This window comes from Sceloporus occidentalis, unplaced genomic scaffold (genome assembly GCF_023333645.1).
Source record: "Sceloporus occidentalis isolate IW3139 unplaced genomic scaffold, rSceOcc1.0.p SCAF_1, whole genome shotgun sequence".
In the NCBI taxonomy this organism is placed as follows: Eukaryota; Metazoa; Chordata; class Lepidosauria; order Squamata; family Phrynosomatidae; genus Sceloporus; species Sceloporus occidentalis.
Window position 1 is genome coordinate 173126180 of NW_028316981.1, and position 27622 is coordinate 173153801.

The 27622-nt window shown below is 41.0% G+C and overlaps 1 protein-coding gene across 1 annotated transcript in view; it reads right to left on the bottom strand.

Moving 5' to 3' along the window:
• Positions 1–9464: 9464 nt before the first annotated feature.
• Positions 9465–27622, bottom strand: part of EIF4B (eukaryotic translation initiation factor 4B) — a 40767-nt gene continuing 22609 nt past the window's right edge. Inside the window, exons 6-15 of the mRNA XM_089482533.1 lie at positions 27102–27242; positions 26532–26648; positions 24947–25129; positions 22638–22875; positions 21376–21485; positions 18939–19158; positions 14865–14932; positions 12974–13088; positions 12736–12808; positions 9465–11722 (exon numbers count right to left, since the gene is read on the bottom strand). Of these exons, the coding sequence (XP_089338659.1) occupies positions 11642–11722; positions 12736–12808; positions 12974–13088; positions 14865–14932; positions 18939–19158; positions 21376–21485; positions 22638–22875; positions 24947–25129; positions 26532–26648; positions 27102–27242 (1346 nt within the window). The 3' untranslated portion in view covers positions 9465–11641. The remainder of the gene's footprint in view (positions 11723–12735; positions 12809–12973; positions 13089–14864; positions 14933–18938; positions 19159–21375; positions 21486–22637; positions 22876–24946; positions 25130–26531; positions 26649–27101; positions 27243–27622) is intronic.

Below are 27622 nucleotides of genomic sequence, written 5' to 3' on the forward strand. Positions count from 1 at the left end.
TACTCCAACACTTGAACCACTTCACCATGCTGACTCAATGGACAAACATTACTACCAACTAACTAGCAGAAAGAGGAGATATGTCTACACAGCACAAGACTTCACCACTTTAATTGTCAATTTGGCAGCAACAGAAAAAGTGTAGCCCTCCACATACTTGTATTGTCGGACTACATTTCACAGCAGGCATGGTGGGAGTTGCAGTCCAATAGACCTTGAAGAGCTCTGTATTGTCCAACTTAAACTTTCCAGGTATGCTTCAGATGCTTTTGCTGCCCACAAGTCAGGAATCTCTCCTTTGGAAAAGTATGTAAAATGCAACCACTCGCAGTTCAAATGAGTTGAAATAAGGTAAGTTCTGCAGCTGGAGAGGAGCTGCTGGACTTTGCCAGGAGCTAGAATGTTTCTCCAGCAGGGAAGGTGGCACAGCTTGCTCTGCTTTGGTTAAAAAATGTGTGGGGAGAATGATACACAAGGAAAAAAGAACTATGTTCTTCTGCTGCTTATGAAACAACACTTGAACTTCCCAATTTCTTTGGCCAGAGGGGAGGAAAGTGGAATTGACTAACAGATTAGACTGTCAACCCAAACCCAGGGAAGCAGGCACAGAGACCTAATTGTGCAAGCAAAGAAAGAGGCAATTCTGATTTCTTCAGAAAAATATGGAAAATAATCAAAGCTTCATTCATCTCTCACACACCCTCCTCCTTCCAAGTAAATAAACAAGTCCATCACTTCTAATCCCACTAAAACACTCAGGAAAACAGAATTTCTGCATGTTTAACCATTGAACCAGAGCCATGGTCAGAGACTAGAAGAGGGGACACTTTTGCCATTGAGCAAGTGCTGAAGGGCCAAGAGGATTGGCTCGATGTACTAACTGCTAAAGAAGAACCATGTGTGTATGTGTATCTGTGTGTGTCTGTGTGTGTGAGAGAGAGAGACAGAGAGGGAGAGATAGGGTGTGTGTGTGTGTATGTGTGTGTGTGTTTGTAACATCTGGGCTGGAGAATGCCTGATGTTCCAACTGTTTCTGGACTATAGTTCCCATTGCATAACTGCCAGCTGTTATGGCTAGAGCTAATGGGAGATGGAGTTCAACATCCTCTAAAAGGCCATACAGTATTTGAATCTCCAATATGTGTTCTCACAGCCTTTAGTGAATGAGGTTGCATGAATTATGCTCTCGACATGATAGAAAGGAAGCCTTCTGCCTTCAGCCCAGCTGAAAGACATAGGTAGGGAAGGGTGGTTAAGTGCACCCTCCCACCACTAAGGTTCCAGTGGACCTTAGACCAAGAGTAGGAAACCCTTGGCCCTCTAACCACTCTACAATCACTTATTAGTGACCGCCCCAGCTGGAGCTTTTGAAAATCAGAATCCAAAATATCTAACGTTTCCCTTGTCTTAAAAAGAAAACACAGCCATACAGGGATGTAGAGTGTGTGGGGGGGGGGAGGGGAGGTGGTGGTGGTGGTAGACAAAGTATGACTTCTGCCCCATCAAATGAAATTTTCCTCCACTCCCAAAATTTCTAACATTGCAGAGAATGAGGTACTGAAAATAGTTCACACCTAGAACTCTTACATTTGCTGTGCCTGCATTTCCTCAGTAACTTCTATGGATGTTGTTGTTAACTGACTTTGAGTCAACCTTGACTCATGGCAACCCTGTGAATGAGACATCTCCAAGGCCCACTATCATCAACCTCTCTGCTCAACTTTCTACAAGCTCAGGGCCATGGCTGCCTTGATTGAATCTATCCATCTGATATGTAGTCTTCCTCTCTTCCTATTGCTCACCACCTTTCCAAGCATTATTGTCTTTTCTAGTGAGTCCTGCCTTCTCATGATATGGCTGACAAGCCTGAGTTAACCCTAGAAGCCTCAGTTTGGTCAGCTTGGCTTCCAGGAATAGCTCATCTTTTTGGCCATCCATAGTATCCTCAACACTCTTCTCCAATACTGTATGTCAAATGAATTTTCTGTCAGCTTTCTTCATCATTCAGCTCTCACATCCATACATGATGATGGGAAATACTATGGTTTGGATGATCCTGACTTTAGTGTTCACTTTTATATCTTTGCCCTTAAGGATCTTGTCTAGTTCTTCTATAGGTGCCCTTCCCATTCCTACTAGTCTTCTTCTGATTTCTTGACTACAGTTTGCGTTCTGATCAGTAATTGATCATAGGTATGGAAAGCTGTTTGCTCATTGTATAGACTGAATTTATGTAGCTCCTCTGTGGTAATTATTTTTGTTTTATACTTTTTGGTGGGTATTTCGGGCTATGTGGCCATGTTCTAGAAGAGTTTGTTTCTGACATTTCACCAGCATCTGTGGCTGGCATCTTCACAGGTCTCTTAATGTTCAGCTATAAGGCTGTCATTTCAGGCTCTTTGGGGTGCCTATACTGTATTTCTAAATGCTCATTTGAAGTTTTAAGCTACTGCAGTGCTAAAAATGTGGAGACTGGAGGAATATTTCATTAGGTAACAGAAATCTTATTTAGGAAGCAGTGAACTCATTTTGCACCTGCCTCCACCTTCTCTATAGTTACGTTCCTGCAGCCATAAGTAATCAAAGCAAAGGGGTCTTTTATCTCCCTCCACATTCTCTTTCCATGTATGAAGAGCAACGTGTAGTTTTGCGGAGTTTTCTTTAGGTACCTGAACTCTGTTTCCTCTTTCCTGTGACTTGAGGACTGTCCTCTGTTGGAACATTTGTTTTCTACTTGGAGTTTGTCCAGATCAAAACAAAGGAGAGAGCAGTAGGTGGCTTGACATTGCCCATCAACCTGGGCTGCAGACTGAGCAGCAGGCACACAGGTCATTGTCTATTATGCTAACTTTAATTGAATAGAGCAACGATTTCCAAGTTTGCACCTATGCCGATAAAACAGCCTAGGCAAGCATTTTGCAAATCTGTCCAATTTTTACTTGTGCCTCAATGGCCCCTGCACAGTGCCTTGGCTTATGCAGGGGAGCAAGCAAAGGAGGCACATAGTAAGGGAATTGCAGATGACTGTAGGGATCAGAACCGGGGGCAAGAAATGTTTGCTAGCATCTTTGCCTGGACCAAAGTGGATGAGGTGCACGATAGTGTTTCATGGATGAATGTACACCCTTAAGTCAGTGGTTCCCTACCTTTCTAAGCCCCATACCCCTAGGAAATATTTGAGTAATGTTTGCACACCCTACATAAATAATATCACATTTGAAGATGAAGAAGTCTAATTTCTAATTTTTGAACCTCAACAGATAAACAAACTGAACTTTAAAAAATATGCTTTTAACTCAGTGTGTAAAATGCAAATCTAAATTGAGCAATTAGATTCTAATTTATTCAGAAAAAACTGACTCATTATTCATGACTCAATGCAAACCACTCTTTTTAGTACCCCCTGAAATTTCACCCCAGGTTGGAAACCTGTGCTTTAAGTAGATGTGAGGATAATTCTACTGACATTATGGCACAGTGACCAGTGAGGTTATGCTGCTCTCTTCTTCTAGAAATTATTATTTGTTTCCCACCTTTCCCCAAAAATTGGGACTCAAGGTGGCTTACAACTTAAAACAAGACAATGAAAGGCAAAAAATAAACAATAAAATGGAATAAATCCATTCACAATATTAAAACAAATTAAACATCCACTTTAAAAGATATAAAAAGAAATTTAAAAAAGTAAAAAGAAATTTAAATGTTCCATTTAAAACAATACATTTTAAACCCTGTTCTTTATGATACTGCAGAAAAGTTCCCACTAATGCTTTATTTTTTTAAAAAATACAACACATTTGCTAATATGTCTACAAATAGCTAGCAGGGAGACACACCCACCATATGAGTCCCATATTATGAGAAAGATGGTGTATTTATTAAATGAATGAATGCGCGAGCAAACTAGCAAAGATGGTTTTAAAACTGAGGTAGGAAAGCATAAAATGCTACTAAGTAGAACCCAAGTACAGATTCATTTCGATCCAAGTATGTAACATGTATTCCCCACCAATTGGTACCCTAAGACTGTATGTGCTGGAAGCAGAATTATGTATCAAACCATTTATAAGTAACCACAGAGGATATGGGATGACAAATCAAGGATCTCAAGGGCCTTGCATTTTCATGCTGGATAACATCAACCTTCTTATTGCACATTCCTCTGTGGGATGTCAGCAACTGTACAAACATTTGGCTCTGATTCTTCAGAGGAGGCTTGGGGTTTCAGCCTGTGTGTTTTGAATTTACCTGCTCCTCTCCCCTACTGTGCTGGAGTTGACCGTCTCAGAACATTCTGGATAGGTTGGTTCACAGCAATCCATGTTGTTGTCAGCTGTGGCTACTACAGATGATCAGAATAAAAGTACTGAACCATTGCAGGAACTATATTGACAACATACACACAGGTCCTAACTGGCAAAATATTTCAGAGACATAGCTGTGTTAGTCTGGAATATCAGTATGCAGAGAGATCTTGTAGTACCTTTGAAACTGACTGAGCAAAAGATGTTGTAGCATAAGCTTTCGTAGACTAGGTCTGCTTCCTCAGTTGTATGGAATGAACTAGTACTGAGGAAGGACCTTTATAATCAGGCTGTATATATAGACATAAAAAAGCCAAACTTGTGGATATGGCAATGAAGTGACCAGGTTTAGCTATGGTTGTTGAAGGACAAAGGTAGGAGGAACTGTTTCTTGAGGCCAGGGTGGGTAGATGACCATATGAATGGTGGAGGGAGTATTGGAATGTGTAGTGTGTGCAAGCTGAGAACCAGAAACTGGTTAAGAGCAGTCTCATGAGCCTGGACTCTAAACCAGTATTATAATATCTGTAGTGTGCCAGGCAGCCTTTGTCACTGTTCTACCCACTACTGATGGCTTGGAGTTTGTGGATATATTATAATTCAGCTGCTTTGCTTCCCTACAAAAGAGAAAGTCTACAGAAATGTCTTTCACTCAGTCTCAAAGATGCTACAAAATCCCTTTGCATACTAATTGGCAATAGAGTATAATCCTCTATAATCTCATGTCATCACTCTCTATAGACCACTTGTAGTTGACAAGGCACAGCACATCTCCTTCTAGATGCTTCACTTAAATTGATGATTCTTGAGAAATCAGGTTTCAACAAGTGCAAATAGGAACACGAGCTTTTGTGCAGATAGCATTGCAGGTGACTAACTGGTGGTGGCACGCGCAGCCTTGCACTCTTGCCAATAAGCAGCATGCCAGTTGCTTGTTAAAGATTTACTTCCACCTGCCATTGGCCCCAGGGATCACACCAAAGTTTGTACTCCAGCAATTTGATGGTGCCCTAGTGACATGCCAAATGCTACTTGGATGGATAAGGCTTTGCAATGTCTCCCAGGAAAATTGTGGACCATCATTATTTACCACATTTTCTGGCAGTCCTGCCTGCACAAGTATGCCTCAAAGAATCTAAATTGGCTGAAATATGGTGATAGTAAGATTTCAGTGTGAACACACTGCAATGGAATGGATAGTCATTATTATGGATATAACTTCCATGCGATGTCACTGTGCTACTTGAGTTGATTTTGCATATGTTGTGTATTTTTGATTTAATGATTTGCTGCCTTGAAAGCATTGTGGTCTACATGCAATTTAAATGAAACTTGTTGTTCTATTTGCTGATTAGACCTTGATCATAGTACAAAATGTCTTGCTAGAGCCTTCATTTTTACTACCTTGACCTGTCCCAGGTTGTGGTATAACTCGTCAGATATGCCACCTCAACACATCCGATGTACAGTCCAGTCTATGGATGCAAAATGAAGTAACTGGAATGTCACTGGTGTATTTCCAGCCTTTCAGTGTGGTTCGATGAGCATGGGTCAGCATTGGGTCCTTTGCAGTTTCCCATTCAATCACACTATGGTTGAGTTGGTCATAAGACAGGCAGATGAGGCACCATCTAGAACAGAGACCGTATGCAGAGAACTGGAGGAAGCTTGCATCTGAGAAACATGGGTGCTCCAGCAAAGACATGTTTAAGAGATGGCAGCAGTACAAAGCATATACATGGGTGGGCACTTTTAACAGCATGCTTGAAATAAAGTAGTCTAAGTAAGATCCTGCTTTGAAACCTTTTAGGATTAGATCTGACCCAAATTTCCACCTTACTCCTACAATCAGTGCAGTTGGCCCTCCATATTCACAGGTTCTGCATCCACAGATTCAACTATGTATTTTTAAAAATTTCAAAAAGCAAACTTTGGTTTTGCCACTTCATATAAGGGACACCATTTTACTATGCCATTGCATATAATGGGATGACCATCCACAAATTTTTGTATTCATGGGGGGGCCCTGGGACTAAACCCGTGGATAACAAGGGGCCATTGTACATACCCAACACAGTTATGTGTAACACAGTCACTTTCAGCACCTTTGCTAGTATGCTATTAAGTGGACAGTTACCAAGGTGAGATGTGAGCCGAGAACATCCTGGCTTACATTGTGTACTTATAGGACAGCTTGCTATATCCAATGTATCAGGTCAGATGGTTTGTCCTTCTGGTCCAGAATTTGCCTTCTACTAGCAACAGCTTTCAGCACAGGAGGACAGATTGTTCACATTCTCCTGCTGCCTGATTCTTCTAGCTTAAGATAGTGATGAAATCTGGAGCATTCTCCATGCAAAACCTATACTATCACTGAGCTATGTTCTTTCTCGCTAGCTCAGTGATAAGACATCTAAGCACCTTTGTCATGCCAATGACCTTTCGCAAGCCACTGTTCAACTTGCATCATTGGCACTATACTTGGAAAAGGTACTTTTCTGAACTTCCAGAATCTTGTAGTCATCATGGCCAATAGCCACAACTGTGAGATTCTAGAAGTACTTAAAGAGGAATTTTTCTAAGTCTTGTCATACAGTATTGACATTAACCTAATTTACAAACTGCTTTAGAGAACAGCTTTAGAGATTTTGAATCTCTCACCTCCCCCAGAAACAGAAACAATGAGTCCAGTTTGACGACCACCGCTCCTCATTTTGGAGCACACAAACTTTCTGTGACTGTGGGGCTCATTTGTTTTAAAGGAAAATCAACACTCTTAGATCCTCCCAGAAGCATTCTCCTTTCACTTAAAATAAAATCTGCTGAGGGGGTGCCAGTAGATGGGCTTTCTCACCCCCAATTTAAGGGACACAATACTTTATTACTGTAGAAGGGGAAAACGTAAAGAGTTTTAGCTTGAGCCTGCTTCAATGTATTTGAATGAGAGGGGTCAGTAAGATTGGAACCAGCTTTAGCCTTCCTTTATGTACCACTAAGGCAGATCTCAGATGCCATGCCACTGAAAAGCAAGCTTCACTTGTAGAGTCAGGAATTAAAATCTCACCACATCCAAGTTGACTCCTAAGTCTATGATGAAAAATACAGATTCTTAGTTGGTCTGTTTTGTATGTCAATTGCTTAAAATTGTGCAAGAGTAAAGAGCTTCTTGAGAGCTTCCTTTAGTCCTTTTCCATTACTGCCATGGAGGGGGATTTACAAATTTGTGTAGAGGATACAGGAACACCAATTGGGCTGACCATCTGAGCAAGAGCATCAAGTACCAAAGATCACTGCCTAAGACATGTAGCTGCCTGCTGCTACTCTTGCGTAAGGACCAATGCTGTCCTGCAATTCCATGCAACATTACTTCAGACATGCTAGTGTTGACCCTAACTCACCAGATCTCCATTTTCCCCAAGAGTAATGCAAAGACCATCATGTTTCTTCTTCCTTGCCATTCCTGCCCTTTTAGAACCTGACAATGTTTCTAGTCATTAAAAACAAGGCTGCAACTTTAGAAGCACTATTCAAACAAATTTAACTTGGAGGGAAGGATTAATCTTACGTAGAGCATAGAAAGCTTGTATGGCAATGCACTACTCACTTGTAAGTCCAATGATGCTGTTAAAATGCTAAACAGGTTTATGTCAGCAGAGAAAATCCAGTAATTTGCAAGGACAGGAGATAATTACCTAGGAGTATCTAGAGGACCATCCTAGAGGACCAATTTGGAGTGGTATGTTAGTTGTGAATCAGAGGGCCTGCCATCAGATATCTTAAAACAGTTTTGTCTAATGAAGCCTTAGCTATATTGTCATGTTATCTACCAGATGTCCCTATTGCAGGTACAAGGAGAAACAGCAAACATTTGTCAGCTGGCAATTCGGTGCCACAGCTGGTGCATTTCCTGAACAGGCCCTTTGGGGCTACAAAACGCAAGAAGCATGATGGAGAGCCCCCCCAAAGTGCAAGGAAAAGCAAAGTGCCATTATCTACAAAAGAATAATTTAAAAGAGAATGAAAACACTCCAAAGAAACCAAAAGCCAAGTTCAGCTTAGTTTCTTCCTAAGATATGACAGAGAACATGCTTCAAGATATTGGCCCTGCAGCTATCAAAGGATGGAGTGTGATGGTGGAATCACCCAGAACAATGTGCATAGGGATGTGGATTTCAGCTCTATGTCATCTCTATTCAGATACTGCATAGGTGCATTTCTGAGGCACAGAGGAGACACAAAAAACATTTTGCTGCACATCTCACTTACACAGAATGTTTTCAGGTTTATACAAAAATTGTTTTAAAAAAATGTAAAAAGCAGCAAAGAGTTAAGTATTAATGTCAATAATTTAAGTAAAAGACACACAGTCCCCACAGGGCTATAATAGGAATGGACAACTGTGGTGAGCTTGGGGCCTACTTTCTGAATTGCTCAAGTGCCACACCTTTTTTTAATGTTATATTACCATTAAACTTGCTTTAATCAGAAGTGATTTTCCCCCATTTTATTTAGTACAGGGGTTTTTGGGTGGTTGAGTGATCAATATTAATAATTATTATTACAAAAAATTATCTGGCCCCAGAGGAGAGGTGTGAATGCCTGAAAAGAACTTGGGGGAAAACAGAACCAAGCAACCTTCCCATCTCCCCCAGTGTTTTTTCCCCTTCCCCCCACAACACCTTTATTTCTGGGAAGAATTGAAAATAACATATAAAAAGGATTATGGAGTATTTTCTATTAGAAATATGAATAAAATATTTCAAAGAAGGTGGATATACATTAACTTCTAGAAAATCTTTAAAACTAGGGAGCTAAACTGCCTATCCAATTGCTTTCACCTTACTTGGAGAACCACAGCTTTATAACAGTGCCTTTCAAAAAAAACTTTTACAAACCACTTTCCTTACCTATCCATTTGCAAAAGGTTCTGTTGCTTAGCCTGAGAGGCAGTCCATTTGAATATATATAATTTGAACAGAATGTACAACTTAGAATATACCCCAGGCTTCCTTGTATAGTTCAGTGAAGTTCTTTCAAAAGACATAACTGTCTCACTAAAGTCCTCCATAAAAGAGCTTGGAAACCAATGCTTTAAAGAACCTTGCATGGGGAAAAAGCAGACAAGATAATTTTTGCAAAGCACTCTTTGGCACTGAACACTTATTTTAAAGATTAGTTTTATTTGGAGAAAAAAAACCTGAGGGGTGGGGAAGGGGAATTTTACATAATAAAAGACATCTCCCAGGAAGTCCACACAGATTACAAATCATTTTCATAGAAGATATTTTGTACAAATTTTACATGTCTTCAGAATGTGAAAAATGCAACTCAATCCATTTGTGAACCTATCCTGATAGCAGAGAGAGAAAGAGAGAAATATGCAAAGGGGAGGTAGGGAGGGAAGAAAATGATTTTGGGGTATGCAAATTAGCAGTTTACCTCAAATGTAGCCCCCCTCCCCCTGCATTTAATAAATTCAAAGCAGTATTGCATTTCAAATCCATCTCTGCTCACAGTAGGGCCTCTCCCCCTCCCCTTCCTCTAGATCCTGCCCATGGGATATGGCAATGCTCTTTAAATTTCAAAGGACTGACTTGAACTGTAGCTAAAAGTTACTGAAATAGGACACCAACCACTGCAGCTTTACAACATGCCAAATGCTCTATTTGATCCAGTTGGGTTTGTTTCAAGAGCAAAAATCACACTGTTCTCCTCCCACAAACCTATGTAAAATGTGGCAGCTCCTTGATGAGCATGTACATCACCTCATAAAGTCAGCCGCTCCTTCTAGCCAGATGCTCTACATCCACCATTGTAATTGAAATTTCAATAGTGGGCCTGTGCTAGTTCAGTTCCACTGTGCTGCGACTCTTCCACTTCCCTTGCCTATTAGCACAAGCAATAACAATGAAAGGACATGACTGCTAGAACAACCAACAGAAGAGAATTTTATTCTCCAAAAGTGACTCTTGATAATGTGGGATGGTACTGGGAGATGGTTGTCAAATGAAGAACAAAAGTCAACCCCTTGCCATAAGAGTTGAACAAAGTCTGCCAGCCACCACATGCCAAAGCTGGAGAAAAGGAGATAAACAGTCACATGATGCAACAGCAAAAGATGCTCAGCTGGACCATCAAAGATTTGTTACCTTTAAACACTGTCCAAAATTTAAAAGGTTGTTATTAAATTTTTAATAAATGCTTGTAGTACTAGCTCAATGATTTAAAGGCAGAAGAAAAAGGGACAGAAAGGGGGAAAAAAACTTCCAAGGAAATTTTCTATTTCTCAGAAGTTGCTCCCAGCAATTGATTCCTATAAATCCAATGGTTCCTTCACATATTACAGCCTCCTGCAGGGAGGATACTGAAAACCGATTCCATATGGCAGATCCTGCAAAACTGCTCTCCACATGAGTCAACCGAGCTGCAGACTCTCCACACCCAGCACTATAGAGCCCTCTTCAGTACGGATTGGGTTGCGCTGGGTGGAAGACTGCACTTTTTGGTTGAACCATGCAGAAAACAGCTTTCTATACAGTAGCATTTGTCTGCACCCTCCACGTTGGAAAGGGTAAGAGTGCAACAATGAGACTTCCAAGAAGAGGATGCCCTTGGTAAGAATGCTACCAACCTGCGGGTCCCCCGTTCCTGGTGGATTTCAAAAATATCTGGATTGTGGGAGAGAAACTGCTCATCACACTCCAATAGAGTGCACACCTAAATGCAGAGACACTACCCTCTCTCTATCTTGGAACCCACCTCATCCTTTCCTCCAGTCACTAAAGATGCTTGCTTTCCTTCCCCCAATGCACTCAGGCTTTCAAAGCATATTATTTCAGGTTATACTCCAGAAGTCAACCAAGCTGGCCAAAGAGGGAAAGAGACAGTTTTTAGCTGTCCAAGTCCTCAATACACTCTCTCTCACATGGACCTGGCCTGCAAAAGCACTAACCTCAGCTCTTTAACAGGAAGAAGCTGGGGCTCTGGATGTGATCAGAAGCTGCGTGAAGTCACACTTGAGACACATATTAGGCTTATTCTTTTGTTTGTTTGTTTGCTTTAAAGAAACCTGCCATTTTCTCTCTTGCTACCTTGTTTTTAAAACAGGGATATCTCCAGTTAGTTCAATACTTTAAAGGCTGCAGCAGCATGCAAGAGAAATTTTATCACTTTTCATTTTTGTTTTTTAAAGTAAGGTATTAAGAAAGGTCTCTCCAAGGAGATGTTGACTTGTAGGCTTTTATTTTTCTGTCTTGTCTGAATAAAGGTTTGGTTTTGCTCTCCGAATGTTCCTGGGTGGCAACCGGTTAGGAGACGACGTAGAGGGGCTGGAGAATTTAGTCAATATATTCATCTCCCTCAGCTTCATCATCACCATCCACTGACAAAGCAGCATACTTGCTAGCATAGCTAAATTTCTGCAAGGGAGAAAGACCAGGAAAGGGGTGTTAAATATCATTTAAAAACAGACATTAAGAGACAGAAAGAGTTTTAAATAGAGGGCAATGTACCGTATGTGCTATTATGCTTCTGCAACATATTCTTTAGACTGTATGTAGAAGAGAGGATGATAATACTACCTGTTCCATTTTAAGTATTCTAGGTTTTTTATATTAAAAAAATGGTAGCCTGACAAATTGGGAAGAGCTTGGACCACAGGAACTTGGGTTTGAATTTCCATTTCTTAGCATTGATATGAGAGAAAATATAGCTAGACCAAAAAAAAAAAAAAAAGGCATCATGGCTTCTTGTCATGTAAGACATCTCCTAGTTCCCCTCTTCTGGACCCTATTCAATACATATCATCTTACTTTTAAGCTTTTACTTTTTATCTTTTTTATTGGTCCCTCTCCCAATCCCTCCCATTAGAGAAAAGCAGAGAAACAAGAACATAGTACTTCATAAAAATTCACTCCTGCCTCCCTGTTCCTATAAGCCACTGGGCATAAGCAGCCTTGAATTTGAGGGTTGAGAAAAAGGTGAAATAGAAATGCAACAATAACAAAACAAAACATGAAATATGGCATCTTGTCCATTTTAGATGCAACTGAGATAGAAGTATATAATGGGAGTAAAGTCTCAAAGGACAAAGAACCACATCTTGATAAGCTCCGGTTTATTTAATCATGAAGACACACCACCACCTGATTCCTGCCAAAGCCTTAAAAAAGCAGATTTTAACTCTATATTTAGGCTTTTTAAAACCATGACAGGGTGGCTTTTATATGGGGCATTGTTTTAGTTACGTTTTTAACTTCTGTATGTTTTTATGGTAATTTTATACTGTTTTTAATTGTTCTTAAATTTTGTTGTAAAATTTTTAAAGTGTTTTTAACTTATGAGCCACCTTGGGTCACTTTTTGGGAGAAAGATGGCATAAAAATAGACAGACAGACAGACAGACAGACAGACAGACAGATTCATTGCTTACAGGGGTAGGGTTCTCTTCAAATTTCTTTGGCTCAGATGCAGATCTTGAGTCATGCTCCTTCTTGCTTTCTTTCCTGAAAGAAAACGAAAAATGGCATCATGTAAAAACAGCCATCAGAGCATGAGGTCCATGTATAATGGGAGCCATGAGAACAATTTATTCCAGGAATAGGTTAGTGTGGCCACAGGTGACCTAGGAACAAATCCAGAGCAGCAACAGTGAAATATGTGGCCGATACCTATCTGAGTCTTGCCAATGGTCTCTGTTGCCTCCCTCTCCAGGACCACGGCCAACACTCCCACTTCGGGTATTGGGAACACTCTCCTTCCCACCATCGGGTCTGTTTTCATCTCCTGAAATAAATGGAAAAACTTCTCATTACTCTTGCTTTCAGCAATTTTCTGTCCAAAGGAGCGTAAAGTTGAAGGCAGCCATCGCTCCACCTATTTATGCCTAGTTAGCCCTCTTGGTTTGTTTATTGTTTACTAGCACCCTAATTTTATTAACTCAGCTGCTTCAGATTAAGATTAATCTTAATTAGATTTACAATGTGCCACTTTTAATACCCGCTGTCAGCTTGCCCTTCCCTAATTTAAAAGGAAGAGCACTTCTAAGAATGTTCTATTCCCAAATCATAAGAGTCTTGATGGCTTTCCTTATTATCACTCCTTAACGAAACTGGAGCTTCAATTACACTTGGTAAGCTACTATACTTGTCACTGTGTTGTTCAACATTATGATCACAGAACCTGACGTTGCCTGTGGTAACTTACACTGACCCCTCCTGCAACAAGAAGATATTATGGCTGGAATCCCACTTACCTGGAAAGCAATGGGAGTTCCGAGTAAACATGCCTAGGATGGTGGGGCAAGTTTCCTTTATTACACACAGAAAAATGAACCTGCATCATACTACTTGTCCTTTCTCAGTCAAACCATCATCTCTAATACAGACTTAAGAGCATCTTCTGCTAATAAAAGGAAATTAAAACATTGGACTGTGACTCTGTAAAGCCTCATGCACTTTGAGCCCAAGATATGCATAGAGGAGGTCTGGATTCATGGCCTCTGGATGCATGGAAACGAGGGAGGGTTGTGTCAGTGGCTACTACAAGGCTCCAGAACTCCTTTGCCAAAGGAGGTCTAGCTGGACCTCCCAGTTATCCTTTTAATATTTAAAAAAAAAACAAATCCTTTATTTATTTCAGCTCCACAAATAACACTAAATCAGCATCATCAACAAAATGTTCAAACAGAATTCAGACAAGAGTTAACAGAAAAATAAGAGACCTCCCTGTTATCTTTCTATAAGCAAATAAGGAAGATTTTATTCAGACAGGCCTTTCATTCATGCTGATGCAGAGGCTTTAACTGTCTGGGTGCTGTTTATTTTTTATTAATTAAACTGTGCATTTTAAATTGTGTTTTTAATCTATTTTCATTCTTTTTAATTGCATTTGTTTTATTTTAATTTCATTACTGTTAACAGCTTAACGTGTCGTTCTTTTGGCAGAAAGGCAGAATGTGAAATAAATAAGACTTATTTATGCACTAAGATAAAAAGAACAGACATAAATTTCTCAAAATAGAGAATTTAGAATTTCCTCTCAGCTAACTCCTTAAAGAACTCTGCTGCCCTCTTCTGGAAAGCAAGATAATAAACCTAAGATTTGGCAGAGTTCATTCTTTCTGCAGTAAAAGGTGCAATATTATTGATGGCTTTTGTTGTTTTAAGAGACAACAGTCACTGTCCCAAAACAGACAGGAAAATCCAATGACTCAACCCTGACTGGTCATCTAGGCAGTTTAGAGACATGTGACTTCCCTACCAGTCTTTAGGCAAGATGAATATAACCCACTATGTGTGGACGACTCCTTACACCAATTCAGAGTAGACACCACAAGATCAGAAACTGGTTGTTTCCCATAAACCCTCTGGAAACATTGAGATAGATCTTTCCTTGTAAACCTCAGCTGCCACAACAGCCACTTCCAATGTTATGCACTTCCTAAACAGGAACACACTTCTAATGAAGAGAAGCTTGGGATACTGAATTACACACAGATTATATATATATTAGTTGCTCAATCATTTCTGCTTCTCAGAGGCTGCTGCACTCTAGACTTACCTTTCCTTGGGGTGTTCTTAAGGGTCACACCATCCTCTGATGATAGGGATGGCACTGCCTGGCTGCCACTGAATAGGAATAAGAGACAGAACAGTTGACATTTCCTAAAATGTATGCACACTATACACTCTAAGGAATTTGTGTTTTACTTCCATGCTGTATTAGTGGTAATTTTAAGGTTTCCTCTCTCTAGTGTACAGGCTTCTATATTGCCCTTCAGAGGTAGCTTTCCAGATGTTGATGAATTGCAACTGCTGGCACTTCTAGTTAGGACTGATGATATTTAGAAGTCCAACAACATCTAGAGCAGTGGTCTCCAAACATTTTTGCACCACTGCTCCCGTTCCTCTTGGATGACAACTCTAGCACACATACCCAAACATGTATTTCTTGATAGCAGGTCTACTGTTCTACTGCACATTCAAAACAACCAATTTCAGTTGCTACTCCCTTTGCCACCCAGTCACCATGGGAGCAGCAACCAGGTGCTGAGAAATGACTGAGAAGCCTCCTGTCTGTGCTGGCCTTGCCGCAGAGGTGTCACTAGGTGGCATGAAGGTGTGGGCTACACTGGGTGACAACTAAGGTGTGGGCTACACTGGGTGACAACATTTAGGGAGCAATGCCACTCTTGCTCCCTAAATGTCTGTCTTTTGGAAGAAACAGGACTTAGTGTACCTTGTAAGACATGAGGGCCTCAGTGGAAGAGAAGGTGTGGCCAGAAAGTGGGGCAAATAAGGTCTCTTCTTTCTCCTACCACTGAGTTTCAAACACACTCTGGGAGAAGAGGAGGAGACATGGCAGGACTTTCTGGGTTGCTCCGTCCTCCTGCTATGGCTAGGTCCCATCCATGAAAGAGGAAGAAGCAGGCAGGAGAATCAGGGAGCCAGTGAGTGTGAGAAAGGCTTCTGTCTGCCACTGAGAAAAGATCCTCCAGCCTCAGGAATGGGGTAAAGGAGGAATCCAGAGATTCTGTTTCAGTAATCAGTCTATCCCAAAATGGCACTGCTCCAAGCTACAGACAGAAGAGATGCCCTGCACCAAAGCTACATGAAATTCTCCAACCACCACTCTTAGTGAAAGATGGAACTAAGGGAGTGAGATTGTGTGGGGATGTGAAGAGCAGGTGACACCACCATATGAAGCAATCAGCGTGATTCTGTAGAGGTTTTAAAGGACCCTGAAAAGAAGTTTCATGCAACCCTCATCCCCACCATAGTCCTAAAGGGCACTAGTTCCCCTTGCCTTTCTTGCACACCAATACCTTAACTGAAAGATCCCTTGTCGCCCCCTTTCCTCTTCACTGCCCCTCTGGATCTTTCCACCACCCCTAGCAGGGGCGTACTGCCCACTTTGGGAACCACCGATCTAGAGGGCTGCATGAATATCACCTCTGTTCTAGCAAATTTATCTTTTTGCCCTTGTAGATTGCTACTAGAGGGAAAAGGTAGTATAAAATGTAAAAAGCCAACAGCCACTTTGTCCCTAAATTAAAGAAACTGTCTTCAGAGCTAAGTGCAATCCAACACAGGAATCAGGAAAGTCTTTCTCAGAGTACTGGATCATCACAGGAAAACATCAGTCCATCCATGCTTTACATTTACATCCTTCAGACCTAGAACAGTGAGCCCTATGCGTTTCTCTGTTGGGCTTGCCTTCTGTGAGATTGTATTTAATTTATTTATAGCACTTTTAGCCAAAGAGGCTCCCTGAGTGGCTTGCAGACAATGGCTTGGGGGGGAAAAGTGCCTGCCCTCAGGCTTAACAACAGGAAAAGAGGGGCGGAGAAGGAGCAACATGTAGCCACCATCCTGCCCCACAGTGCACATTCTAGTTCTGGAAAAGTCTATGCATTAAAATTTGGTTTTAAAATTAACTACTGACTGACACGGAGGCTGTACATTTCATTCACAGGGCATCTTTGGCTCTATTAAACCACACAAACTCCAAACCTCTGGTCTTTATGATTATATAAATGTAGGCTTGAAAGAGTGCAACCAAGGCCCGATAATATCTCAGAAGTCAGAAAGGTCTAAGTACAGAGCAGAGTGAGGAGGAGTTATACTTTTGGATTACAATTCCCAGAATGCCCAGCCAGCACAGCTATGCCGGCTGAAGGACTGTAGGAGCTGTAGTTCAAAAAGAGCAATTTTTTGGTAACTCAGATAGAAAGCATGTGTGCTGGAGCTCCTTCTAATTTCCCAAGACTAAGAGAAGCAGACTGCAAATGCAAATTAAGTCAAGAGCTTATATATACAAACTGAATGAGCTAAAGGAAACAGGAGCCATTTAGCAAAACAAGCTGAAGAAACAAAGCCAAATAGAATCCAATCTCTTATGGGAACCAGAGGAGGAACAAACTGGTAGAGACCGTTTGTTGCTTCAAACCTTGTGACATGGTATCAGGTGAAATTCCTAAAGCATTCTGTTCAAGTTACATTGCTGTTTTATATCTTATTATTTATTTAAATATTTATATTCAGTCCTATATCATAAGATCTCAGTGTGCTGCACAACAAATTCAGTTTAAACAATCTAAAACCAATTTTTAAAAATTAAAATATTAAGCAATAATTACAACACTCTAAGAAAATATGAAACAAATTATAGTGGAACCTTTGTATTGGTGGACTGGCAAATTACAGATTTCACTGACCACAGACCACCTACCCCATATTATTCAATGGCGGTACATACACACAGATGCACCGATGTGTCTACGCATACATCACTACTATTGAATGACATGGGGCGCGAATGTTCACATTTTTTTGCCATGTGCATGGGGGCCTGGAACCAAACCCTTATAGATGGGGAAAGTCCACTGTTTAAAATGATGTATACATACAGATTTGGACCTATTTTTTAGAATCCAAATCCTTTAAATAAAATGGCATGTTTTAATGTGTTGCCAGAATGAACCCAGTGTCAATGTCCATTGCCCAGGCTACCAGTAGGAGGGCATTCCACAACTGGGATGCCACAGCAGAAGAGCTCTTTAATATCCTCATAAAGGTAGCTGATCCCACCAGAGGGACACAAGAGAGGACCACTCAAGCTGACTTCAGTCTTCAACATGTCAGGATCCCAGATTACTTTGGTCACAAAGTTGTTAATGAACTACTATGGCCAGGTTATTCTGATAAATCTTGTCTGTAGCCTTCCTTGCAGTTATTTTACATTATTATTGTCCCAAACATGTTAAATACAAGGAAATATCTAAAAGTAAAATTTTGTAGCTGAGAGATGTTGGTGCTTTAGTGTTAGTCCTTCCTTGCCCCTGCTATGACAAGCAAGCCTCTCCTATTACTGATAACTTTCAAATATCTATCACTCCAACTAAAGACCTAATTACCCTTTGACCCTGATTTTTAGGAAATTTCAACCGAGTCAACTGAACACCTGCTTGCTTACATTTTCAACCAGCATTATAATTATACCTGGAGAGTTAAATTAAATTTAGTTTCACAATACTGTTTCATTCTACTGCACTGAAGCTTATAAAGAAACGTGAAGAAGCTCAGATCTCCCTTTAGCCACAAAGCATGACAACATGTTATTTTCATTAATATCAGAGGTGTCAGACTACAGAGTTGTATTTTCTCTACAAAGGATAAGATACTTTGTGGCCCTACAGGTGTTAACAAACTGTAACTTCCATCATCCCAGGGTGGCTGGGACTGATTGCAGTTTCAGTCCTGAAACAATCAGAGGGCCACAGATTCTTCACACCTGGGCTGCACCATGCTTATTCTGAAATGAGATACTTTTTGGAGGGGGCAGGGAAAATGAAACCTGTGCAAGAAAATTTGGGAAAAGTTTTGGTAAAGAGACTCGACAATGATGAATTGAACTTAGTGACTCAGAGCTTATTCTGCTTTCTTAACCCAACCTAGTTCTAGCATTCTATACTTATATTTCCAAATTATCCTTTCTGAAACCATGTTCTCCACAAGCTTTACACAAATTAAGAATGTCATTTAGCATTCAAAGGTTTCTATCAATCCTTAGAGGTAACTAGAGACCAGGGGGATATATTTGAACAGCATGCTCTACCATGCATAAAAACATCACCTTGTGGGGGAATGCTGATCTGAGTCAGAGCTTTGTGAGCGTGCCGGGTGTGAATTACTGCTGCGTTTCACCCAGGCGTTTTCTTTTGGTGGAGGAGCCGGCATCACCTTCAGGGGAAGCTTCTCTTCTCTGGAAGTCTTGGAGGTGGGAGACAGACCTTCATCCTCTTTGCTGATGCTTTCATTTTCCAATGATTTCTCACTCTCCCTCCTCCGTGAGGCTAGAAAGTATGACACTATGTGAGTACGGTAGGTGGGCTTCCCTCGAGGTTTTTTTTGGATGAAAGTACACTCATCTGGATTACCTTTTGAGCATTTTGAATCTGTTGACAATGCTACATCAATATCAAGCCAGTCAGTCAGTTTATACAGTGGACAGTATGACTACAGAACAAGCACAAACTGCCCTTGTCTCTTATCCACAGTACACAGACCATAGAATTATAAAATAAAAACAACCTTGCCATATGGACAGTTTCATTTATGATGTTTAGATTTCCTTGTACTTTTAACCTCAAGGCTTTTTGTTTTGTGGGGGCAGAAGTGACATTTGTCCAGGGAAAGCACTGCAAAAATCCAGAGAGACAGACAGTTTATGTTGTACTCTGTGTGTATAGTCAGCCCTTAGTATTGTGTGTGTGTTCCATTCTGCTCCCTCCCCCACAGATGAAAAAACTAGCAAGACCTCAAGCATTGTGGTTTTCAATGACGCCATGTGCATGCGTGGCCATTAGGTGCAATGGGGCTTGCCATTTGCAGATGCTTAAATCTGCAGGTGGTAAGCCTGTGGTTGAGGAGGGCAGATTGTATTAAGTAAGGTAGCCAAACTTTGCAATTCAGTCCAATCTACCTGTCCACTGTGGATACTGTGACTGAGGGAAAGGATAAATACTGTTAAAATATTAAAATGTTGGTGATGGATAGGAAGTAATGTATGAATGTAGAGAGTATAAAAAAATGATTGAAGGTCAGAGTAAGTGAACTGGGAAGAGTAAGTGAGGTAAAGAGTAAATGTGTTTGACGGTGAATGAGAAGATTTGGAAATGAATAAAGGCATGAGAACAGAGAGGAGGAAGAGAGACAGAAGAGACAGTGAAGACAGAAGTTAGAGAAGAAGAAGATAGGAAAGAGTGGGCATTTGTAGAGGAAGTAAATAGAGAAGGGAATAAGGGAAGGTATTGAGTCGATGGAATAGAAAGAGGAAGTAGGAGATTGCCATCATCGTCAATTAGAACAATTAGAATCATCAGAATGATAAATTGTAAGAATGTAGGTAAGATGAGTAGGTCTGAAATATATATTTGTGTAATGTATGAGATGGTGAACAATGTGAAAAAAATTTCTTTGGTAATATCTGTCATGGTTTTTATGAATGTGTAGTTTTTAAAATTTAATTAAAAATATTAAAATGTTAAACTATTGTGTAGTGTGCTGTTTCTTCACACCATTATGACTGTTTGCTGCTTTGGCTTGTTAAAGAAAAAAAACACCTTTTGATAGTTTAGGGAAAAATGACTCTTATTAAATTGTTCCCACAGACTCTCACCAACTGGATGCAGCAGCTTTGTGTTCCACTGATGGATGCATTATGTTTTTAAACTCACATGGGAATTACAAATCAAATCAGTGACTGGGTAAGGGATAAAAGTGCCATATTGCTGTACTTTGGAATAAACGGGCTTCCATAAATCTGACCACAAAAGAAAGTATGATAGTACACCCTGGAGCACATTAAATGACCTGCCTTACTTCCACCATCAAAGGTGGAGAAATGGTCAGTGATTCCCTTGGCAAATGTACAGGGCAGATGTATAGTAATTACTGTTACCTCCTTAGCTCTACAGCTGGGAGGAAGACCGGGTGATGTTTTAAGAACTGCAGAACCTAGGCATCCAGAAGCAACTTGGAAATTCAGGGCTAATGTAACAAATCCTTGCAACCATGCAAAATACACATGTGCACATACACTTTAACATGGATAAGTAAAGATGCTCCCAGTGTCTTTGTTGTGCACTGCCAAGCTGGCATTCTCAGTGCTAAGGCTAACCAAAATTGTAGGCCCTATTTAATAAGTCTGGTTGTATGAACAAAACACAGTGAAACTGACTATATAAAATGCCTTACAACATAAGCCACCTGCAGTCTAACCTCTCCTTGAGGGATCTTCTTGTAAACACACTGATCACTCCCTGCTTGTTATCTGAATATACCTGCTAAGGAGCTGTTTGTATTCTAAATAATGGATTTCTTTGTAGGCTATGAACAACTACTATTATTTTGTATTCTCAGATTTCCAAATCTGAATACACAATGAAACATGCCTGTTACAGAAAATGCTACACAACAGGATTGGTTGTAATCAGTGGAAGTAAGAGGGCTGTTCAGAAACAGATGTGTTTAACTTGCTTTAGGTGAATGATAACTTGACTGAAACTTACTTCTTCCTGTTGGGCCTGTCCCCACAGAAGGAGTTGTACTACCAGTTTGTGAGGACTCACTCCCAGTCCGTGACCGCTCTTGATTATCTTCACTACGCCAGCTGGGGTGCCTACAGCATAAAAAGAACAGCAATGGTTACTGTGATATTTGTGTGGGACACTGGAAATATCAAGGCACAGAGAACCAAATACAAAGTGACAGTTAAATAAAATGAAAACAATGCTCAGCAGGGATGGGAAAATGCTTCCCTATGTAGTCCCTAGACAAAGTACAGCTTGGGAAAGTTATTCTTAGTGTCTACAACTCCCAGAATCACCTGGTCACTATGGCCTATTGTGGCCATGTTTGAGGGATGTGTGCCTGCAACTGTAATTGAAAACAGTTTTTTTCAGGCCTTGGCAAAAGGAACTTGAGTAGATGGTCCAGTGTTTTAATTCAATATGCCAAGCTCCTATGTTCAGTTTGAAAGCAAGCACAAAAAGAAAAAGGGATGTTTGTTACTTACTTACTTTTGAAAAATTACTTTATCAAATTATATTGAGCAAAAAGTAATACAGTATTGCTGCTAGGGATATGCAAACAACAAGTGCAAGCCTGACCTTGTAGCTATATAGCATTAGCCTATCTTGGTGGTTCGAACACAACATATTTTATAAAGGTCTGGGGACTGCATGCATCCCTCGAGGGCCCTCAAGGGGCCAACCCCCTGCTCCATTTTTAGTTTAAGTTTTTGTTTTACTCAAAATGTTTCCTGCTCACATTAAGGGCCATGGGAACATTCTACTGTATTAACTTGCTCCTTATTTTGGCCCCAGGAGAGGCCATTTTGTGAACCAGAAAGCTAAGTAGAAGTTACATTCATTTTCAGAAGAAAGGTCTCCCTTGTGCCTAAACTAGTCAGAAGAGGACATAGCAAAATTGCTTTCCACATTCAATGGGTGAGTGGGAAAAATTCTGAGTACGTTTTATTTTATTTTTTTAGAAAAGGATAGTGGAAAACCATGCACAGATGGTTTCAAAATGGCTGTTTAAGGAAATGATGCTATCTATTAACACCAACCACCTCTTTGAGGATCACTGACAGAATGATACAGTTCATACGTTCTTCAGAATAAGCAGATTCTGGTGAGTTTTCACAATAACCTTTGTAAGGCCATTAGACTAAGCCTAAATCATGCCAGTTTAAGGTTTGCAGGCAACTCAACGTACAACTCTCTCCTGCTATGATTGTTTCCATGACACACCCATCCCTGCTACTCACCGTTCCCGTGGCCGTCGTTCCAACCTGGGTTTATCATCTTCCAGTTGACGTTGCAGCTTCTCTTGCTCTTTCTGCAGCCTCTCTTCTACTTCACGCTCCCTTGCAGCAGTGTCCACAGGTTTAGCCCCTCCGAAGATGGAGGCTGCACGGCTAGACTGGGTAGCAGGAGCTACAGATGTATCTTCCTCCTTGGGCGTGCTCCGGGGTTTCAGATTCAATTTTGGCCTCTGAGTGGGACCTTAAAGAAAAAGCACAAGAGAAGGGTATGTTGGACAAAAAGAACAGTCCAAAAAGAGTGAATGGAAAACAAGACAAGTGACTGCAATACAATGAAAAACAAATGAGGGAATTATAAAAATTCTAGGGGTTTGCTTATCTCAGGGGTGGGGAAACTATGGCTCTCCAGGTTCTGACGGACTACCATTCCCATCATGCCTCACTGCTAGCCAAGCTGAAGGAAGTTTAAGCCAGGCTCATGAGGGCTAGGTTGTAGCTGCTCCCCTTATGTTGACCCTAGATGTAGCATCACCATAAGAAGAGGTGATTGGTCTACACAACCTCCTGCCCCTTACTCCTGGAACCTTCTTCCCCCACATGCACACCTCATCACTTCTCTACCCAGTTTCAAAACTGAGTTAAAGACTATATTGTTTAGAGAAGCATTCCCAGAGGTGAGCCCCTCTCTGATCCAGGAAGCCTCCTTTTAAGCATCCATTAAGAAGCCAAGCCCTTCCTCCAGTCCATCTGCCTTGGTCCAGGCCTCAGAGGTGGAGAAGAACTGCTGGACCTGATCCCATTCCCCACCACCACTCCCTTCTCCTTTTGTGTCGTGTCTTCTTAGATTGTAAGCCTGAGGGCAGGGAACCGTCTAACTAAAAGATTGTATGTACAAAACTGTGTAAATTTACAGCGCTATATAAATAAAGGTTAATAATAATAATAATCTTGGCTAACACTTTTTTCTGCTTGACTGGTGGTGAGACATGATGGGAATGGTACTCAGAACCTGGAGTGCTTTAAGTTCCCCGCCCCTGGCTTATCTAAATGATTAGGAGAGGATTAAAGATTTGCTTACATATCCCACTTCCACCACATGGGGTTAGTGGAAACATGCAGAAGTCAGAACAAAAAATGGAGGCCAACAGGAATTAAGGAATCACAGGACAAAGCATTTACCAAAAAAAAGGGGGAGGGGCATTCTGCATACATTTTTAGTTTTTTTGTGGTTTTTCAGGCTATGTGGTCATGTTCTAGAAGAGTTTGTTCCTGATGTTTTGCCAGCATCTTCATAGAATGCTGGCATAGAAGTGAGTGGGGTATGTACATTTCTTTAACTATGTGTTTTCATGGGCCTGTCAAGATATTGTATATACTGGGATTGGAGGATGTAAGGGAAGAGAACAAAAAAGTGGGAAACAGAAGAATTGCTATGGATAGCCTAGAGTTAAATTCAAGAAGATTTCCTCCTCACCTCTGCCATTTAGGAGTGCGTCTAGAATTAAGGGCAGAACTACTGTAGCAACTAGGGAGGGGTAATTCTTGATTTTCCTCCTCCTGTGGGGGGGAAATCCAGCTTTTTTCCCCTTGTATTGCCGGGAGGTGCTGGAATCCATCCCCCCCCCCCCAAAGGACAGAAAGTTATCTCTGGAAACTGCAGCTTTCATTGAAAAGTACACAGCTTTGCCAGCTGACAAGTACTGGGTATGGTTTTTATGCAACCTTCCCTCCTTTCTCCCCCCCACCCCCAAGTTGCACGGAAATCATCAGCCTCAATCTTTCAAGAAATTCTGAAGAGACTGTGAAGAGGTGTTTCAACTGTCAAAGCAGTTGAGGTGGAAACTGAACCATCTTTTCACAGCTTCTACATTTGGGCATGGGGAGATTCGTGGAAAAAACAGAAACTTGTCAGCTCAAAACATCTGCAACAGCCCCTTTTACAACTGTCCCCTCCCCAATCTTTTACAGAAATCGTGGCTAGAGGCTACACCTCTCAAATGAGAGCTGCCATCTTTCAGCAACTATTCCCCCCTCCTTTTTTTTGCTGGTTTGATAGCTGTAACGTCTTTTCACAGCTGATTATTTCTGCACAACCTTGGAGCTGACGGGGAGGAAGGGAAGGAAAGTTGTGAGAAACTATCCAGTACATGTCAGCTGGAAAAGCTGGACACTTTTCAATGAAAGCTATGAAGCTTTGAGCGAGGAAGGAGACAAAACCTACAGGAACATTGTGCTTTTCTTTTCCTCCCACACCATCCCTAAAAGCAACACCCAAAGATCACAGCATTAAAAAAAAACCTTTCTGAACTTACCCCTCTCATCCCGTCGGCTATCATCCCTGCTATAGTCATCACGTGAACTGCTCCACCGATCCATTCGATCATCTCGCCTCTCATAACGGTCCTCATAACGGTCACCACCACCCCTATAATCATCATCACGACGGTATCCACTGCCAAAGGCTCTTCTGCCACTACCTGACCTTGAGTCAAAGCCTGCAAGGGAGGCATATTATAGAGGTTTAGAAATTTCAGATGCCATAGCCACTGTCTTTGCTGCAACACAGTAAAATAACTACGTTCTGGAAAATGTTGATGACAAAACCACAGGGTGTCCTCTGAGGAGTCAAAACAGGGAAAAGACTTCAAGGCATATATTAAGAGAGCAGCTATGAAAGGATCTTCCCCAGGAGCATATTCACATATAGTTAAAACAGGCATTCAGTGCTTGAGCAAGCAACAACTGAACAAAACAGGAAACATTAACTGATCAAGGTTTCAGGAGCATGTAAATATTGCATAAATACTGCATATGATCCTACATAGGCATCTAAAAGTAAAAAAACCTCCTCCCACTGCAGTTCCAAATCTTGCCCAAAGCAGGCTTAATAAACAGAGAAAGCAGTATCTAACTGGGACGTGAACCATGTGTGATATAATGTACTGTATTTTCCGGAGTATAAGATGACTGGGCATATAAGACGACCCCCAACTTTTCCAGTTAAAATATAGAGTTTGGGAAGTACTCACCGTATAAGACTACCCCTCTTCCAATGCACACCAAATAAAATTTTTAAAAACATCAGATTTGATTTCAATATGGTAATTTAAATTCAAATGCTTATGACATGCAGGTCCTTAGCAGGAAACCTTGTTGTATACAAAGCCTGCTTGGATTGGTTAGCTCTCCCTGCCTGCCCAGTGCTCCCTGTCTCCAAGACTATCAGAGCGGTAGCTGCTTTCATACGATCGTCGCATATGGTGGGGATGCGGCCGCAGCTGTTTTTGAGTTCCCCCCACCATACGTGGTGACTGCAGATTCTCCAGTCTGGCTCGGAAGTTTCAGCACCTGCCCTATAATATGACACCCGGTGTATAAGACGACCCCCGACTTTTGAGAAGATTTTTCTGGGTTAAAAAGTAGTCTTATACACCAGAAAATACAGTAATCATCATTCCAGTAACTGGCCACTCAAGCATGGGGAAAACACACAGGAAGCCAGGATAATAATCAACAGCTGGAATGAATAATCTCATCTCATCTTCAAAGTACCCCTAACCAATATACCATACAGACTGAAAGGAACTGCAGGCAGAGAACAGCATGAAAGTAAACCATACAGTAGTTATCTGTGAAAAAGTTTAGGATAATTTATTTGCACTGCTAGAGTAAAAGTGATCTTGAAACGCAAAAGCAAAGCTTGTTCGTTAAGACACAGAGAACAATTCTCTCCCACTCCTTATACCAAACTTCCCAACTATGTTCACCTTCAAGAGAGAAATATCTTCCAGCCCTTACTGGCCTACACAAAAAATAGACTGTACTTCACAACAGTGCAATATTAAATGTGCTCCATTCAACACCCAGGCCTATAAAGAAGTCTGTAACCCAAAGTACCTCCTCTATCATAGTCTCTACGGTCATCATAACGATCCCTGCCCCCGAAACGGTCCATGTCTCTTCGGGGACCATCACGGTACCGATCCGAATCATAACGGTCACGGTCCCGATATCCTAAGAAAGAAAATAAAATTATAACTGGTACCAGTACATAGGGAATGATAAGTCCCTTAGAAGGTATGCAGTAGACTGGGAGGTTGAGGAGAAAGTTGCTTTAAGTACTATCCAGCTCATGGTGGACATTTGTACCGAGTTACAGCATTTACCTAAGAAAATGACTATGGCTCACAACTTTGTACTGTATGAAAGCTTTTACATTTGTACTCTCAACAGCAATCTGAAGGTTCAGAGCAGCCAATATGGCAAAACAGTAAAGCTATCCAGCAAACAGGTATACTCTGACATATCACAAAGAAATAAGGATTCCATAGTTATGGAATAGAAGAGAAAGCCTCTCAGTATGCCTTTATTTTTCAAACTGTGTAAGAAATTAGGTAAAAATGACAGAATATACAATATGCTTGTCTGTGGACATGTGCATAGCAAGCAAACCAGTCATGAACTCACTGTCTCCAAAGCTATCCTCGCTCCTGCGGGGAGGGTAGTCATCAAAGTTATCTGTAGCAGGACGAGCCCTCCAGTCAGACTCAAATCTCTCTGAATCCCGGTTGCGATCACGGTCTCTACCAAAGGAGCGATCGTCCCGATCTGCAGAAGGCAAGAAAAATGACCCAAGAATGAAAAAGAGCACATTTAGTCCATAGATTCAAATACTGCAAACTTTAAAAAATCCTCTGAATCAAAATAGATGCAGCTCCACCACTCATAATGATTCACTAACAACCCAGGTTGCAGCAAAGAACTTTTTTGGTCAGGGTTGAAAGTGTGTCTCCTTCTAAATCATTATCATAAAAAGGGCAATGGAAAAATAGAGGTAACAATTTAATTAGCAAAGCAATACTCTTCCTGTATGGCATTTATATGGCAAGACAATACAAATGTGCATACAGGAGATGGCAGACTGAAGGCTCAGCATGCTCTTGGCAGATATATAGCCCATACCTTTCTTCACTCATAACCACCAGAAC